The sequence below is a fragment of the Neofelis nebulosa genome, chromosome 16 (genome assembly GCF_028018385.1).
Source record: "Neofelis nebulosa isolate mNeoNeb1 chromosome 16, mNeoNeb1.pri, whole genome shotgun sequence".
Taxonomy (NCBI): Eukaryota; Metazoa; Chordata; class Mammalia; order Carnivora; family Felidae; genus Neofelis; species Neofelis nebulosa.
Window position 1 is genome coordinate 37,538,258 of NC_080797.1, and position 18,312 is coordinate 37,556,569.

Here is an 18,312-nt window from a genome sequence, read left to right on the forward strand (position 1 = left end):
GGGTGGCTCACTCATTTGAGTGTCTGACTTCAGATCGGGTCATGATCTCGCATTTCGTGGGTCTGAGCCCCACATCAGGTTCTCTGCTGTCAGTGCTGAGCATGCTTCGGATCCTCTGTCCCCATCACTCTCTGCCTCTCCCTCGCTCTCTCTCTCTCTCTTTCAAAAATAAATAAACATTAAATTAAAAACGGAATTCACCCACAATTAAATTAGAAAGATTAAAAGTTGGCAGATACCAGAGTACAAAATAATACCTTGATTTTAGCCTTTTCTCCCTCTCTCACTCTTTTTCCTATACACGCTTTGGAAAACCTAATCCATTTATTTATGAAAACACTGGTGATTCCAAGTTGCCAATATACCTATTAGATTATTTGGGGAGAAAAAAGGAAAATGGGGGGAAAGTAAAATTTTAAAATAAACAGTGAATATCTTTAGTATTTTACTAAATAGATGTTAAGTTTCATTCTCTTACAGAAAGAAATTTGGCATTCTGAAGTTTTCTTGAATTCCTTGAATTATCCCGTCTCCACACCAGTTATTTTCAGCACGTTTACCAAAGAAGCATGGTTTAACTTAAAACATTTTTAAAAATTTATTTAAGTATGCTCCACACCTAATGTGGGGCTTGAACTCACAACCCTGAGATCAAGAACCGCAGGCTCTACCGACTGAGCAGGTCAGGTGCCCCTTAACTTAAAACATTTTTGGAGCCAATTTTCAATCTCGTTATACACTTGAACGGACTTGACTGTTGCTATACAATGTTTTAAAAAACATCATTGTATTATCCCGGATAATTGTGAGACTATTATCTCATCCACCCCCAAAATTTGGAACATAAAGAAGTCTGATTCATTCTTTAGGTAAGTAGATAAATGAAAAGAAAGTGAAAAGAAAAAGCTTACCAATGAAAAGTAAACTGACAAGTTCTTCATTCAGTTAGTAATAGATAAGAATAACATTGAAACTAAACTTGCAATTTCCTCAATTCAGCAGCCCAGTTTTTTGCCAAATACATCTGTCATCAGGAATGAAGTGTGATATCAGATGTTAAGGTGGGAGATTAACTTGCAAAAGCACGTATTATTATCACTGGTATTGATGTTTAAGTGACGATGCAGACATTCATAGTGCTACCGAAAAAGGTGCATTTGCAAAATGAATGGCCTAACCATAACCAGGAGACTGGCCACTGCTAACTTGAGAACAGTTATAACAACGTGAGCTGCTAACAGGTCAGATCATTTATCCCACATCTTTTTCTAAATTAGAAGATTGACCTGGTCTTCTAACTCTTTTTTACCTTTTAATAGTGATTCCCTCAGTCTCCTTTGACTTTCATTTGATGCTGAGTTTTACTTCTACTAGAAGGCAAACCCAATGACACATCATTATATTTATCTTTACCATTGTTTCTAAACACACACACAACCCCATACTGACAAACTAAGGACACTTCTTTTCCTGGAAACTCATTCAAAGCTTTTATCTTGTGAGATAAATACACTGTACCTTAAGAGATCAGGGAACATCTATCTAACCTTAGCACTTTTTTTTTTCTTTTTTTTAATAATTGTGTCTCATGCTCTTTGGACCCCTTAACTTCTTTATCATATTCACAAAGCAGGCAGTAAATTACTAAATTTGGGCAGCAGTTCAGTCATTCAAGAAGTTCAGGTGGTTGCCTATCAGGCTGTTCTCCATAGCATGAACAATAGACACCTTATTTCACACTTTTCCCATCTTCTGATGACTTAGTTCTTGCTTCCAGTTCTTCTGTTATCACAAAGATTTTTATTGCCGGGATAATCATTCACCTCAAATGGAGATCAGAGCAAGCATGAGGTTTACAGGAAAAGATGCAACTGGAAGAACCATCTTATGTCAATAAAAAACAAACCTTAACCTCTTTGTGTGTTTGTCGCTCAAGAGTTAGCCTCTTTAAGTGAATGGTATCCAATTATATGATTACAGATTTCTTTGTCAGTAAGTATTGTGAAGGGTAAAAACATAAAACTGTTACGCTCTTTGGTTGCTGGACACCTTACTAGAGATGTCACTTCTTTGAATTCCACTAGCAGGTGGCAGTGAAACCTGTAAGAAATCAGGTTATGGACATATGTTTCTTCGTTGATTGAAACGTCGCTAAGATAGGAAAAATGACCTGAAAAACTATTGGATAGTCTTCTCTAGGTTAAAAAAAAAAGTGCCAAAGTACTAAGGACACATTTGATTTTCATCAAGAAAGCAAATATAATTTCAGAAACTTCCTTAAGTAACCAGAGATGTAAAAAAAGGCTTAGTGTAGCCCTTGAAAGGCTTTCTTATAAATGTGTACAAAGCTGAAAAATATCAGTGTTATTTTTAAAGTATTATATTTATGATAAAATGTCTTTGATACCTAAATATTTAATATTTGCTAAATTTTATTTAATTTGTTATTTATTCATATTAATAAAATTAAAATTAAAAACATTCTAACTTGTTCAGAGTTTTGTCATTATGTAAGTCATTGAATGTAATTCCTTTAATTTTTTTTAAACATTTATTTATTATTGAGAGACGGAGAGAGACAGAGCATGAGCAGGGGAGGGGCAGAGAGAGGGGGAGACACAGAATCCGAAGCGGGCTCCAGGCTCTGAGCTGTCAGCACAGAGCCCGACGCGGGGCTCGAACTCACAAACCACGAGATTATGGCCTGAGTTGAAGTCGGGCGCTTAACTGACTGAGCTACCCAGGCACCCCAAGTGTAATTCCTTTAAATTATTTCTTGTGGAGGAACTTATTTTTATTTAAGCTGTTAATTATAGCTCTACCATGATCAAAACAAAACATCTTAATATAATGTTGCAATAAGCTACATATCTATGTATACTTATGCTTAATACTATAGTATATAAATTAATTGGTTAAATACTTTCATTTGCTACCAAAAACTCATAAATTGAACAATAACCTATAAGTAGATCAGTATTCTACACTATTCTGCTATTTAATTCAGAGACCAAATTCCAAGCAATTGATATTCCAAATACTACAAGTATAGTTTAACATCAGTTTCAAAAAACAAAATATGTAATTAAGTATTGTGGATTGATTACTTGCAGTTTCCCATGACAACAAGATCTGTTTTTCTAAGAAAAAAGTTCTTAAGTATTTCTAGATGTGTCTGCATGTTTGAGTTTATAATGGAAGTTGTGTCAATGGCTTTTTCTGTTTCCTCTTTTATATGTGACTGGTTTTATTTTTGTTTAAAATAGATGGGAGCAAAACTAACTTAGAAGAGGCCATTCTAGGCTTAGCAAATATTTGGAGTGTGATAAGCTAAAGCATGTAATTCAAAGACAATTTTCCACTTCAGCTATGCTTAAGTACTTTTTATTAAGGGAAAATCCCTTTTTTTGAGTAATTTAACATTAAAATGGTACTTTTAAGGGATCTGAAGTCTGAATAATGCTAATTTTATTAATTTTTTGGATAATGCTAATTTTAAGCCTCTTAAAAGCAAACAAATTTTCTGAAGTTTAGTAAATTATGTCATGCCAAGTTTCAAATTCAAAAAGTTTGGACATGATTCTGTACACCCAGAATAATGAGTCTTAGGTGGCTTCAAACTTAGTAATATTTATTATTATCTTCCATTATTTAACTGTTTCCCCAAATATATCCTCTTTCTCCTGAAATAAAATACATCACTTTCCCATACAAATTTCTATTCTTTATCAAGAAAGCAGGAATTAGTGTAATGCCACATTAACTATTTTCTAAGTAATCTACATTTAGATTTATTACTGCATTGATGTGGACCAAGTGTAATACCCACTTTATAGGACAGGATTGCCTATGACAGATTTATAAAATGTACACAAAACTTTATATTATACAGGCACCTGGGTGGCTCAGTAAAACGTCTGACTCTTGATTTTGGCTCAGGTCATGATCTCACGGTTGATGGGTTTGAGCCCTGCATCGGGCACTAGCACTGACAGCATGGAGCCTGCTTGGGATTCTCTCTCTCCCTCTCTCTCTCTGCTCCTTCCCTGTGTATGCATGGATGCTCTCTCTCTCAAAAATAAATAAACATTTTTTTAAAAACCTTTATATTACAGAAGTAACTCTTTTCAGTGTTTTATTATGTATTAGGAGGCCAATATACAAATAGTTTAAATATGAAATTTAAAAAAGGTATTGAAATGATGAACCCAGTAAAGTTCTATTATAAGCTGGCATTTTCTAGCATGGATAGAGGCACAAAGTCCTAAAATTTCTTCCAAAATATAATTACTTATTTTTTGAAACCATAATATTTCACAAGCAATATGGACACTCTTTCTGTGCTTACACTGCACCCAATATCGGTGATATGTATCAGTGGGCTAGGACTGAAACTGGCTGATCGTTTTCACTGAGTTGTTTAGCCATTTCGACTATGCGTGAATACAGGCTAAAGAGCCTTGGCCTCATAAAAGACTTCAGAGTGAACCTGGCTAGAGACTAAAACTTGATTCATACCACTATAATTAACTGTGTAACTTGGACCCCCTCCCAAATACTGACGCTTGCCTTACAGTAGAAAAAAATTTTAGTGTGAGACACGAAGTTATGCCAAAGAGTCAGAGGAGTGTTTCAGTGGGAAATGTCATGTCAAGGCCTCCCCGGATAACTGAAGATCAGCCTCATCCCTGTATGTATGCTTCCTACACTAGCTTATCTGTCAGATCACCTCCTTGTGTCACATACCACCATAGAGTATATTGCACCTGTTAGCATTCCCTAAACAGCTTAGGCGAATTATCACTGATACAAGTTTGGAGTGAATAAATATTGTCATTCTCTTCTCACAATGTAGCTGGTAGTGCCCAAAAAAGAAAAAAGAGAGAGGGTTTTCCAGTTGGATTTCATTATCAAATGTCATTTAGAGAGAGCAGGAAAGCAAACTGCTGGTGAACTATTAAGAGTTTGTTCCATAGGAATTCTGCTCTCAAAGGTGTGGTTTCCAAAGCTAATGCATCCCAGGATTGAAGACGTTTAAAACGGAAAGGGAAGATTTTAAATGAAAATTTAATAATAAAATAAAAAATAAATTTGAAATAAAAAATTTACCATTAACAATTTTCTAGTCTAACCCTTTCATTTGTCAGAATAAACAAAAGCCCTGCGCGTTAAATGACTTCTCGAAGGTCACATAATTTGTTGCCAAGACAATGCTCCTGGAGTAGTGTATTTTTCTTGGCCAGAATCTTAAAATGCAAGTTTTCCATTTTTATTGGATCATATATTGTATTGCCTCAATTTTACTGCTTTTTTAAAACACGGAAATTGAACACAATATTATAAATAAAAACTATTAAGTTAATCTTTCTCCTTGTTTATTTTTAAGCCAGAAAGGAAAATCCAGTGTAGAACCATCATGATGGACTTTTCAAAGGAATGGGTACCGCAGATTTGGGGCCCAAGTCTACTCTGGGTTCCAAAATATATAGTTTCTTCGACCCTAACTGGACAAAGAAATATGTTGAAAGTCTTTTTTCCAGAAAAGGAACATTTGACAATATATAAAAAAAAAAAACACATTTATTTTGGAGCAAGAGAGAGGTTTCTCCCACATAACAAGATGAGTTATAGCTACCCTATTTCAATAATTTATAATTCAGACAGTCTCAAAGAATAATGACTATATAACCATTTCTCTCTTTAAATGAGAAGCTGGGGCTCACGTGGTATGGAGTGGAAAAAATATGATAAATCTTAAAAATTCAAATGACGAGTTCCTTCTGGCTAAAGAGTGAGACAAGGGATACTACACCACCTCAGGCTGTGCAGTCTGCAAAGACAGTGATAAACTGAATACTTCAGACATGAGGGTAGACAATGTGCTCTTGAACTATCCCCCCAGTGTGTGAGAGGGAAAGGGAAGAACATACTTTAGCATAATACGCAGTTGCATTTACACCTAGAGAGAGGCTATCAAAATGGATATGTGCGCAGTTCTCCGTGGTAACTTTCATGAGTCTGCATTTCAGCTCTGTGTCCTCAACACCTTCTATCCACAGCTCAAACGCACACAGCATCTGCCAGCCTTGCCCACGAATTCCTGACGTCCCGGCTGAGTGCCCCTCTGCCTCTGGGCTCAAAAAGCCCCTTGCTCCACAGTGGTTAGCCATATCCGGAAGGTTCTGGAAGAGGTCTGCTGGGCAGCAGGACTGCTGCTAAGAGGTCTCTGGTTGGAGTGGAGACCAGGAGCTGTGGGAAACCCAGAAACAAGGCTGAGATGGGAACAGCAAAGATACCAGCAGCCCAGTACTGGCTACGGACTAAGAAACAAATTAGGAATTCCTCCCTCCTGGCCACCAAACCCCAGAGTTGGAAAAGAATGGACATCTCCCCCAGACCCCGCTCCCAAGTACATTTCATTAGCTGCTTCACCTTCCAGAGAAAACGAGTCACTAATTAATTAATGCAATTATGGAAGCATAATTGCAAACCGCTCTGCTGACATATAAAGATGTGTTTTACCTTTAATTACCAGGAGAAGAAAGGCAACTTGGACTAGGAACACTGAACTTGAAGAAAAAAACTAGGAAAATAATAGTCCCTCCCCCGCCAAGCACACCACTCCCAACCCATTCTATCTAAAAATCCTTTGTACTGCGGGGTTTATTTTTCATTTTAAAAATCGTTCGAATTAGGTCTCAGAGAAAGAAGTTGGCATTTCTTATTCTTTTCAGGGTGGTCTGAGAAATGCTCGATCAATGCGTCTGAGGAAAAAAAAAAAAAAAAAAAAAGGCTAACAAGATCTCTTTCAATTTGGTTTTTGAATCAATACCCGAAATAACGACCAGAAGCAAAAATCCACCGGTGCGTCAGCAAAGCAGGATGCTCGGCCAGTCAGCTCCATCCTTCCCCCCCCAGCTGTTCTGAGGGTTCCCCGCCGCAGCTAGAGCAGATAGATAATGTAGGACAGAATGACCAGGCCTATGATGGCAAAGAACATCAGGATGAAAATATCCAGCATGATGGAGTCCTCGGCCGAGGAGGCCTCTGGATTCCGGGCAAATGTGAGCTGTGAGCACGGAGGTCGCAGCCAGTGGAGAGAAATGGCTCCCTCTTCCCTCCACTGCTCGGTCTTTTCCCTTCCCCCTCCCGGGGCCCCAGCCGAAGGGATGCCGGAGCTCCATCAGCAGCCTACTGCCCCCCTCCCCCCCACCCCCTCTCCCCCCACAGCCAACCAATCACAAAGCCCGGGAGCGGGTAACCAAGGCACTGCTCGATTTAGACCCAGCAGAAGCGAAGAGGCTCAATTTCTCCCCAGGAACCCAATCCCACCCCTTCATATCTAAATGGAGGCTGCATGATATGGACGGAGGAGGAGATCTGATCTCTATCCAGACGCCCTAGGAATGAATCCTCCTGACTGCCTCCCTTCTTCCTTTTTCCTCTAACACATCTGTGGCCAATTACCTCAGAAAAATAATGGTGGGGAGCTGGGTGGGCCATGGGCAGGTGGTAAGGGTCACGTCGTGGAGGGACACGGACAGAGGTCTCGGGTGAGTCTCAGTTGGCATCTCTGGGGTTGGAGCTAACGCTTGGGGGATTCCTGAACTCTGCCGGATACTGCACACGCGCTGTAGGTCATTTCAACCTCCCCACAAGCCTTTTATAGATGAGGCTCAGAGATGGTCAGGAACTGGCCTGATGTCTCATTGGAAATGGGGGAGACCAAGATTTAAAACTAGGCTTGCACACTCGGGAGTCCACGTTCTTTCCCCCCCCCCCCCCCCCGACACCTGACGGGCCCACCCTGTTCATCTGAAATGCCCCTCAGCCCTACCTGCACGGCTCAGATCACTCCATGGACAGTGTGAGCGCCAGAGATCTCTCCTCCAGCGATTCCTTGTCTCTTCGTGGTCATTACCCGCATTCTTGTTCTCTTCAGAGAGCTCAGGGCAGTGTTTCATCAAAGAGCGTCCTGGGGCGCCTGGGTGACTCCATCAGTTAAGGGTCTGACTCTTGGTTTTGGCTCAGGTCGTGATCTCAGGGTTCGTGGGTTCAAGCCCCACATCAGGCTCGGCACTGATGGCGTGGAGCCTGCTTGGAATTATCTGTCTCCCTCTCTCTTTGCCCCTCCTCTGCTCACTCTCTCTCTCTCTCTCTCAAAATAAATAAATAAACTTAAAAAAAAAAAAAAAGAGCACACTAATGAATTCCCAGGCCCCTCCCTGCAATGAGAGGGTCTAGATATACAAATTTAAGCGATGCCTTCTGAGGGGAAAGGAGAATTAATGATTTATCTTTTAAGCAGGGTGGCGGGTACTCAGTTACGTCTTGTGTTGTTTTTATTCCTTTTTATGTCTTAATGATTTCCTATTACATTAAAAAAAAAAAATTCCGTGACATCTCTGAGGCCTAGTGTCCTTGGCCCTACCCTACATAGTTCTTTTGAAGGCCCCAGGGGTGAGGGCATTAGTAACCCCCTTCCACATGTTAGGCCGCGCGGGAACTGAGGCCACTTCTAGAAGGGGGTCTGGAAACTGCGCCCATCGGCTCGTGCCCAAGAGGAAGAGCCCAGGGTCTCTGTGAGCGGGGAGCCTCTAGAGACGGCGGATTCCCTCCCAAGCCCACTGTCCCCTTGAATGAAGGTGAATGAAGCCTCCTGGGAGAGAGGGCAGCAGCTCTGCAGACAAGAGGGGGCAGGCCAACAGGAGGCGAGATCTGCCAACTCATTCCCTTCCGCCGGAAAAAACATTAGGCGGCAGCTCCTTCCCAGAGGGAGCGGGTGGCGGTACTGTCTTTAATTATCCCACCCAGCGCCTCTGACGCTCCCTACACCCTCCAGCCCTGCCTCTCTCTTACTCTCCATTCCCAAGGCTCGGGGAGAGCCCTCTCCATCTCCGCTGCTGCTAACCTGAAGCCAGAGAATGCCTTTGTTCTGGGCCCCAAGCGGGAAAGGCCCCTTTCCACAAGGCAGCTGGCAAGGCGGCATGGCGTGAAGCTGCGAGGGTCACACCCTGGGTCCTGAGACCTCTGGCCCTGCCACTAGCTGTGCAACTTCTGCCAAACCACGGCCTCCCTGGGTTCCAGTGAACCCCCATCGGTGAGGTAGACATCGTCGTGGTGATTTGGCTTGTGAATACTGCTTTGGGTTGCCAGACCACCTGATCAGATGGCTTCATCCCCTGTCGTATCCCACGGGCAGACCGCCCCTCTGCTAATCCCTCAAACAAGCGCCCAGCTCCTCCCATGTCCCAAAGCTGCCCCCGAGCTGAGCTCATGCATTAAGGCAACAGGTTTATTTGTTGAACAGCTATGTGCCTGGCCCCGGGCAGGCCCTGGGGATTTAGAGAACTTAAGTCCTGCCCTCTGAGTGCACTGGCTGGTGAGGAGACAGGTGCATAACTAAGGAAGTCAGACAGGAAGAGGGAAATACAGGAGCTCAGGGAAATTTCTGGAAATGTCACCAGGCTGGGCAGAGGAACTGGTCACTCTGTCCCTGAAGGGCAGCAGCGCTCTCAGGAGGGTGCCAGGCTAATGCCCCCAAACAGGACACGGACACACACGCACACACACTCAGCAGCAGTACCTCAGAGCCAGAGAGAAAACCAAGTCCGCAGGTAAAAATTATACTTTTATTATTTGAGTCACCAGGAGAAAGATTCACTTGTGGTCCAAGTCAAACGTTGAGAATCGTAACAGGCCAGAAAGAGTTGATCCCAAGCACAAGCCCACAAGGGAGGGGACCAAAACAGACCAAGAAAAGACAACCACCCCATATAAAAAGATGAACGGACGGCTTCACACACACACACGGATGAAATGTTTGGACAGAGGCAAATTTCACATGGTCATTTGTATCTTTTTAAATACAGGTTTGTGGGGTGGTATTTTTTTTTTCCAGCTATTAAAAAAAAAAAAAAAAAGGCCCAAAAGTGCATATGTGAGAGGAAAAAGGCAGAAATTAAGCAATAAAGTAGTTTTCCCTGGAGGGACATGAGGAAGAAAATAGGAAGCAGTGTTGACAGAATTCACTTTTCTCACCATTGGGCTTCTTACACTTTCTTATTGGTCCACTAAAGTTATATTCACATTCTAGCTTTAACGCATCTTCTTTCCTGGGATTAGATTGGCCAAAGACCTTTGTGAACTGTAAGAAAAGACCAGGGACTTGGCCCAGCCCTCGGTTCTGTGCTCTTTTAGGGATGGATGGTTCTGGAAAGGAGCAAGGACTCCCAGCAGCCCCTGGGTCCCTCAGCACCAGTGTGACAGTCCCTCTTCTCTCTGGGGGTGTGGAAAAGGTCCCCTATTTTTAGGACGGGAGGAGCCGAGGGGCCAGCAGCAAGATTCCAGTGGCTGGCCTGCCTCGCTTTGGAAGGAAAATTAGGCTGAGGGAAAACAGGCCGCCTCCTGCTCCTCCAGGCCTTCCTCCTGCCTCTCACCACGCTGCCAGCCACAGGTGCTCCAACAGGATGCACCTCTGACCTTTGGTCCCAGAATCCGCGTTGTGCTTTGAGATCACGAAGAAAGGCAACAGAGCTCCCCCATAGCGCCCTCAGCTTCCACATGGTCCGACGTAAAGACCCTCCACCCGCCTTCACCTCGGCTGGGGCCAGAGGAAAAGAGACGAGTCAAGCAGGGCTCTCCCCCAACACCAATGGTCATTTCTTTTCCACCTTCTGATATGGGGAAAATATTCCCACGTCCACCCCGCAAGCGGTGAGGACCGGATTGCTGAATTCGCCTGCAGGGTCCTCCTTCCCGAAGGAGGCAAAGATGTCAGCTGGGGAGCCTGAGTGGACTCAGGGCGAAGGCAGGAGGGGGAGGCCCAGAGGGGTGTTGAGAGAGCCCAGAGAGGAGTGAAGCCAAGCGAGGGTGGTCACAGCCACCGACAAGCGAGAGAAGGGACTTGGAAATAGCACCATTTTTCCCCTCCTCACCCCGGGGTCTGCGCTTCCAGTTTTGTAGCCCTGGGAATTTTTCCTTCTGCTTCCAGGGGGCCTTAGGTAAGCGAGGGAGAGGTCTGGTGGTGCGGGGGCTGAGCCCCCAGAGCGAGACACCCACAGTGTGGGGGACATAGGGTCGTCTGATGTTCTACTCTGCAGCCAAGGACATGGACGTGAGGGGAGAGAATATGCCTGGAGCCATGGAACCTTGCCCCCCACCCTCACCCCAGCAAGCTGCAAGCCCCAACACCAGCCCCACCGACTCCATGACCACCCCCTTACCTCTGCCCAGCACGCTGAAAAGGAGGTGGGTGGGCTTGCGCCATTTGGGGATACAAGGAAAGGAGGGGCCTTCACTCCAGAGAAGACACGGGGAACTTCTCTCTCCCACGGCCCTCCCTTCTCACCGTGGGGTCTGAGGAAACTATCAGGCGGAGACGGCCCCACGCACCCTCGCGTAAGCCCAGAGACTCCCGCCGGCCGGGACCCTGGCTGCTTCGGTCACACGAGCCTGTCACGGATATAGACGCGCTCCTTCCCCCACATGCTGAGTCCTGGAGACACAGAAGGTCCCGTGGCTGTGTGCAGCTCCAGCGTGCTTGGGGTTGGACCAAGGAGGGGAGGCCGTGGGAGGCCTGAGACATCCTCCCGTGGGGAGTAGGGAGGAATGGCCCACCTAACCCAGAGCCTGGGGGCCCGGCATGGCAGGCCAAGAGGCCCGAGGCTTCCTTGCCTCATGGTTCAGGAGCTACCAGGGTGTCTGCAGACGAGGGGTGGGAGGAGGAAAAAGGGCTGTGGGAGAGAACACCCTGTTCCCTTCCCTCCTGCAACTGTCCCTAAAAGTAAGAAAGGCGAGCACTTGACCCAAGCCATGCTTCCTGGGGAGCTCCTTGCCCGCACCAGGGCTGCGTGGGCAGGAGAGCAAAATCACAGTGTGAGAAGGAACACGTGTGGGGAGGGACGAATGAATCCCAAAGCAGGAACTCGACCCTCCTTCGTGGTCCTTGAGAGTGGGAGTGGGTGCTGGGGGGCCCCTCCGAGGGCCAGTCGCCCCGTCTCGGAGAAGCAGAGGCTAAGCCCATCCCAGGGGCAAGAGGGTATGGAGCCCCGTCCCCTGGGAGTCCTGGAAAGTTTGGGTGTGTGCGGAGGAGGGCAGGAAGGTCTGAGGGGGCAGAAAAGAGTGAAGGCAGAGGCCTGGGAGCCAACGGGTCTCTCGTTCCAGACCAGCTCCCCGGGCCTCGGCCTCCCCCCAAGAGGTCCACGCCTGTTCCATCCAGAGAGAAAACCAAGAAGTTGGTCAAGGGGAAAACCCGCCAGAGGAAGGAGCCCGCGAAAGTGGCAGAACAAGGCTTCGGTTGGCAAAAGTAGCTGGAGGAGGGTGGGAATAAAACAAGCTGTCGCAGATTTAGGGGAAAAAACAAAACAAAACAGAGACACTGAAGGGTGGGCAGGTCACGCCCAGGACAGACGCGATGCCATGGAACGTACTGAAGACGGGTGGGGGCAGGGCAGCACCCAGGGGAGGGGCTCAGATGGCCTCCACGTAGTTGGCCGGCAGCATCCCCGTGTCGCCGGTGCGCTCCACGGTCCCATACATCCAGCCATCGTCGATCTGCTGCACGTTGATGATGGTGTCCCCGTCCTGGAAGGAGACTTCGTCCTCGTCGGCGGCGCTGTAGTCATACACAGCGCGGTACCGCTTCTGCGGGGGTGGGGACACAGTCAGGCCAGGGCCTGGCTCCCTTCTTTGTAAACCCTACAGGACCCAGCGCAGAGTCCAGCCCAGCAGCGAACCAGGGGCTGGGAGACAGGGGAGGCCTGGGCTCTGCTATGCATTTTCTCACCCCTGTGTTTCCCTGTCACCCTTCTCACAATCATCTGGCATCTACCAAGGGCTGGGTGCAGGACACAGACTGAAGTTGCCACAGCTCTACCCCACCTCTTGGAACAGGAATGCAATAGGTCCAATGAATACGATGCTCGGTAGCATTTCAAAGACGTATTCTGGGGGAAAAAATCTGCACTTGACACAAGAATTTCCACCCTCCAACCTCAGCCAAAATGCTATGCGTAAGCCCCTGAAAAATGCCCAGTGAATCTGCAATCCAACCGCCGTGTGGGAGGCAGGCGAGACTCTAACGTCCTCTGATCCTCACTGCCCTTTACATCGACTGGTCTCCGGGGGTCACCTCAGCCTTCGTGGTCCCCCAGGCCAGGCCCTGGGATCTGTGGGCCGACCGGTCCGGGATGGAGGAGCCCCCTCAACCTCCCACATCTGCCCCCACGGGTCCACTCCACTAGGACCACGGCTCAGGCTTTCTATTTCTGGCCTCCAATCTGCCCCCTCCAATTGTTCACCCACTGTGATCTCAGGGGGAACTTCCCAAAGCGCAAACCTGATCACGTCATTCTCTGGCTTAAAATCCTTCAGAGGTGTCCCGCTTTCTTTTTTTTCTTTTTAATGTTTATTTATTTTTGAGAGAGAGAGAGACAGAGTGCAAGCAGGGGAGGGGCAGAGAGAGGGAGACACAGAATCTGAAGCAGGCTCCAGGCTCTGAGCTGTCAGCACAGAGCCCAACGCGGGGCTCGGGAACTCACAGACCGCAAGATCGTCACCTGAGCCAAAGTCGGATGTTTAACCGACTGAGCCACCCAGGTGCCCCTGTGTCCTACTTTCTTTAGACGAAATTTCTTTTTCTTTTTTTCTTTTTCTTTCTCTCTTTCTTTCTTTCTTTCTCTCTAATTTTAGAGATGGCGTGTGCTCACAATGGGGGGTGGGAGAGGGGCAGAAAGAGAGGGAGGGAGAGAATCCTAAGCAGGCTCCACGCTCAGCACAGAGCCTGACACAGGGCTCGATCTCATGACCCTGGGATGATGACCTGAGCCAAAATCAAGAGTTGTATGCTCAACTGACTGAGCTACCCAGGTGCCCCTCTTTTTGTTGTGTGTGTTTTTTTTTAAAGATTTTATTTTTAAGTAATCTCTACGTCTAACGTGGGACTCGAACTTACAACCCCGAGATCAAGAGTTGCATGCTCTACCAACCGAGCCAGCCGGGTACCCCTAGCACCAAAGTTCAAACTGTCTTTCAAGCCACAGAAACCAGCTCCATCAGCCCCAAAGGCTGTGAGATAAGTGGTCACACCCCCCCCCCCCCCAGAAGTGACCTTGGTCTCTTATCACCAAGTCTGTCTCTATCTCTTGGGTTGATGCCAGCTATGCCTGCTTCCCACAACAGCCTCCTCACCCACCTCCCTGCCTCCACCCTCAACCTCTTACTGCCTCTTCTCACACAGCTGCCGGAGCGATCCTTTAACAACATAAACCAAGGGGCGCCTGGGTGGCTCTGTCGGTTGAGCACCCGACTTCGGCTTAGGCCATGATCTTGCAGTTTGTGAGTTCGAGCCCCTCGCTGGGCTCTGTGCTGACAGCTCAGAGCCTGGAGCCTGCTTCCGATTCTGTGTTTCCCCCTCTCTCTGCCCCTCCCCTGCTCATGCTCTGTCCTCTCTCTGTCTCTTGATGATAAACGTGAAAGAAAGAAAAAAATTAAAAACATAAACCAAAACCTGTCACTCTGCGTAGCTCACTAATTGCAAAGGCCTTCCTGTGGCCTACAAGTCCCTGCATGATCTGACCTTATCTCCTACCCTCTTCTCCTCTAATCGCCTTGGCCTTCTTGCTGGCCCCAGGGCCTTTGCAGTTGCTAGTCTCCCTGAATCGTTCACCCTTTCATCATCCTGAGGACTTTGCTGCTTTCCTTCCCATCACCCTGCTGTCTTTTTCCTCACAACACGTGCCACCATCCGACCTTATATATATACCCTCTTATTTTACTGCCTCGTTTGCCTCCCTGACTGGAATGTAAGCACCAAGACTGCAGGAACGTGGTCTTTTAGTCAGGGCCAAATCCCTCATGTCCAAGATAGGTTTCGCAAGTATTTGAAGGACCGGCTGGTCTATCTGGAATCTAATCCCACAGACGGCTTCTCGGTCCTGCCCGGTACCCTACGCAGCACGGACACTCCCTTGTTTACTTCCTCGTACCCAGGGCATAAGGCTCCAGGAGGACATGTATCTCAGGGCTATTTTACCTCTCTAGGTATTGTCTCTCTTGCTCCAACATGAGCAGCTTCGAGCTCCCAGGAATCCAGCACAGAGGGGCTGAGCTCAGCCAGGAGCTCGGTGGTATGAGTGGCTCAGCAGCCCCCTCGATGGGATAAGGATCAGGACTTACAGACGGGGCACTTCGACTCGAAGGACTGGGAAGCCTGATCCTGCCCTACTTCCTACTCTTTACTCGTCGTTTACTTGGCAGTATCGATGAGGGCCCGCTCTGTGCCTGGCTCACGGTAGCTGAACCCAAGGAACACTGCCCTGCCCCCACAGAGCTTCACATTCAGCAGGGGAGGCACACAGAAGTTAACACACAGAACGGTTCTGAGTTGGGAAAAGTGTTCTGAAGGGCACCAGGGGGAGTGATAGAGATGTCAGGGGAGATCCAGCTGACATGGGGGGCTGGGGAGGGCCCCTCAGAGGCAGGGGCAAGCTGAGATCCGAAGGACATGCGGGTGGGTCATCCTCATGAAGGGTGGGGAGCGTGGCCTAGGTCTGGAAGGCCCCAAACAGAAAGGCACTTTGTGTGCTCCTGGGCAGCCGGAGTTAGGAAACCGGGCAGGGAGAGGTAACTTGCGCAAGGTACACCCAGAGCTCGAACGCAGGGCCCCAATCCCAGCCCAGGGCTGAGTCCGCTAAGCACACTTCCTTGATCAGAGGCTGAGGTCCCTATCGCCTGCAGATGACGACAGGAGCTGGGATCAAAGGTCAGGGAAAGCCAGGCCTCCTGGGTGGGGTTTCTAAGGAGAATCGCTGAGCAATGTCCACCTGCCCATCCACCTCTGGCCTCCTCAGGCTTCCCGGGCCCCATCCAACCTCCCAGCTCCAGGACCTCTCCCTCTGGCCAGAGCTACTCACCCCGCCCCCGCCTGGGGCACAGCGCGGTACGGACACCGGGGCTGCAGGCTCCTTGTAGCCACCATAAGACTGTCCCACCTGCTGCTGCTGGGGCTGCTGGTAAACTGGAAGATGGGGGGGGGGGGGGGGGGGAGACGGGGCTCAGAAACTGTCTTGCCAAACGCAGTCCCTCCCGGATTCCCCTGCCTTCCCCCACGAAGCCCCTATCGTGCATTTCCACTCCCCCCCCCAACCTGGCTCGGCCCCCACTCCTCAAAGGCTTGTGTGTCAGTGTTGCATATTCTAGAGCAGGGGCTGTGTCTCTACCAACATGCTGGGGAGCCAGCATAGACCCTGACCCCGGTGCTCGATGCCCATGGTGGGATGGATCTGAGGGTGTGCGTGAACAGGTGCCTGTGTGTGCACGGAGACCAGGCTTCTCTCCGACCTCCTCCCCATCCCACAGCCGGCCCGGTCGCAGGTCCTCTGCCCCACAGGCCTCAGGCTCACCCGGGGCGCTGGTGGGGATGTGGTGGGGCGGCTGCTGCTGCTCCTGGGGCCGCCGGTAGCTGCTGTCCTGGGAATCTCGGCGCTCAGGCTCCAGGCCCTCGCCCCCGCTGGGGCCCATGCGGCTCTTCTCAAACTCCTCGTGGTATTTTATCTGCAGCGGGAGAAAGTGCCGGGTGAAGGACTCACAGCAAACCAACCAAAGCTCCCTGCCACTTCAGATCTCCCAGGAGAGGAGAGACTCCCCGAGGGCTACAGGCAGAGAGAGCCAGGTCCTTGCGGGAGGCACGCCAGCTGTGTGCCCTTGGATAAGCTGCTTAACCTTGCTGGGCCTCAGGTTCCACCTCTGTAAGAGAGGGCATCGGTGTCTACCTCCGGTGTTGCTGCAGGGTGACAACTCCTGTTCCCTGACTACCTGCCGGGCGCCAGGCTCTGTGCTACGGGTGATGCACCATGGGCTCGTTTTAACTTGTCAGCACCTACGAGGGGGGATGTGACGGTCCCCAGTTAACGCACAAGAAGGAAACCAAGGCACTGACGAGCTGAGTGAGTTGTCCAAGATCACGCAGACTCCAGGGCCTATGCTCTTCAGCGTTAGGTAATTCTGCCTCTGTGGGCGTGACCTCACCGGGCTCTGTTGAGGATCCCAGGCTGCAGGACAAGAAATGCAGGGAGGAAGGGAGGAGAGCAAAGCCTGCCCTGTTATCTGGGGCAGAAGGAACTAGTGATTCTGTGCCCCAAGGCCTGATAGGAGCTGTCCCAGCCCGGGGCAGTCCCTTCTGGCCGTCCTCTGGAAAGGCAGCAGGGCCTCACTTAGGGGTTTGGGTCAGGACGGGCCCTGGCCCTTCCCATCATGCCCCGGGGGGGGGACTCACACCCAAATGGCAAAATGGGCTGAGCCCATTCCTCAGGGGGAGGCAGCCAGTCTTGGCCGGACTGAAAACCCCTGGGTTCCCTCAACTCCCACCCAGAAGGGCACCCAGGGGTGAAGTTCTCAGACACAGGGCCAGCGCCCTGCTCTTGGATTCCTAAGACAAGAGCAAAAGGCAAGTGTCCCCGAGCCCCACTCCCTCAGTGACCCCTGTCCACTGGTGGGGAGGGGGATAAGCAGAGGGGCCAGCCCTCCTGAGGCCTTTAGGCACGCAAGGCAACTGCCCTTCCGACTTTTGTCCTGGGGGGTTAGAAAGGTCAGCTTCCTGTGTTTACTTTCTGTGAAGGAAAAGATGCCTGACCCCAGGAGCCAGTGACCAGGGAAGGGGAAGTGCATGTGTGGAAGAGGACAGAGGCCTGTGCTGGGGGCGTGTTTCCACAAGTAGCTGGTAGAATCGACCTTGCTCCTGACACAGCCACTACAAGAGTCAATACTGATAACATGAGGGCCAGCTGCCCCAGGTGGATGGAGGCGTGGCGAGCCCGAACACAAAGGAACCCTCCCCAGCACCCATGCACATATCACCTGCTACTGTTAATATTAATAACCTTCGCATCTGCTCAGCGATTCACACTGAGTGCATAAAGCCTCTCTGCACATGATCTCCCTCGGCCCTGGGGATAGTCCCCCTGAAAAAAGAAGCTGGGCAGGTACACTTTAATTCCCATTTTACAGAAGAGGAAAATGTGCTCAGAAGTTAAATGCCTTCCCAAGACAGAGCTTTCATTACTCAATAAGGGACAAAGGGACACAGGGACAAAGTCACAGCTACACGGGTCCTTTCCTGAGGGCAGGCATGGAGCAGGGTGACCACAGGCCCAAGTCTGCCCTTCTTCCCAGGCCATGTCTTCTTGTTCTGGAATAACTATGAGTAAGCATGCCTTTCCCTTGCGACAGGGATGACGAGCAGAAGGTCCCCCTAACTTTGAGGGAAGGAGAGGCAGCATGGCAGGGATAAGTGGCCTGAGAAAAGCAGCGTAC

The 18,312-nt window shown here is 48.8% G+C and overlaps 1 protein-coding gene and 1 long non-coding RNA gene across 2 annotated transcripts in view; both read right to left on the bottom strand.

Moving 5' to 3' along the window:
- Window positions 1–3,610: 3,610 nt before the first annotated feature.
- LOC131497549 (uncharacterized) lies at window positions 3,611–7,202 on the bottom strand. The gene is made up of 2 exons (XR_009255007.1): window positions 6,833–7,202; window positions 3,611–6,249 (listed from the first exon to the last, which is right to left on the bottom strand). It is a non-coding gene; the product is annotated as an uncharacterized LOC131497549 (long non-coding RNA).
- Window positions 7,203–9,613: 2,411 nt separating this feature from the next.
- The window catches only part of LASP1 (LIM and SH3 protein 1), a 39,221-nt gene continuing 30,522 nt past the window's right edge, over window positions 9,614–18,312 (bottom strand). Inside the window, exons 5-7 of the mRNA XM_058704725.1 lie at window positions 16,404–16,554; window positions 15,915–16,018; window positions 9,614–12,645 (exon numbers count right to left, since the gene is read on the bottom strand). Coding sequence (XP_058560708.1) covers window positions 12,472–12,645; window positions 15,915–16,018; window positions 16,404–16,554 — 429 coding nt within the window. The 3' untranslated portion in view covers window positions 9,614–12,471. The remainder of the gene's footprint in view (window positions 12,646–15,914; window positions 16,019–16,403; window positions 16,555–18,312) is intronic.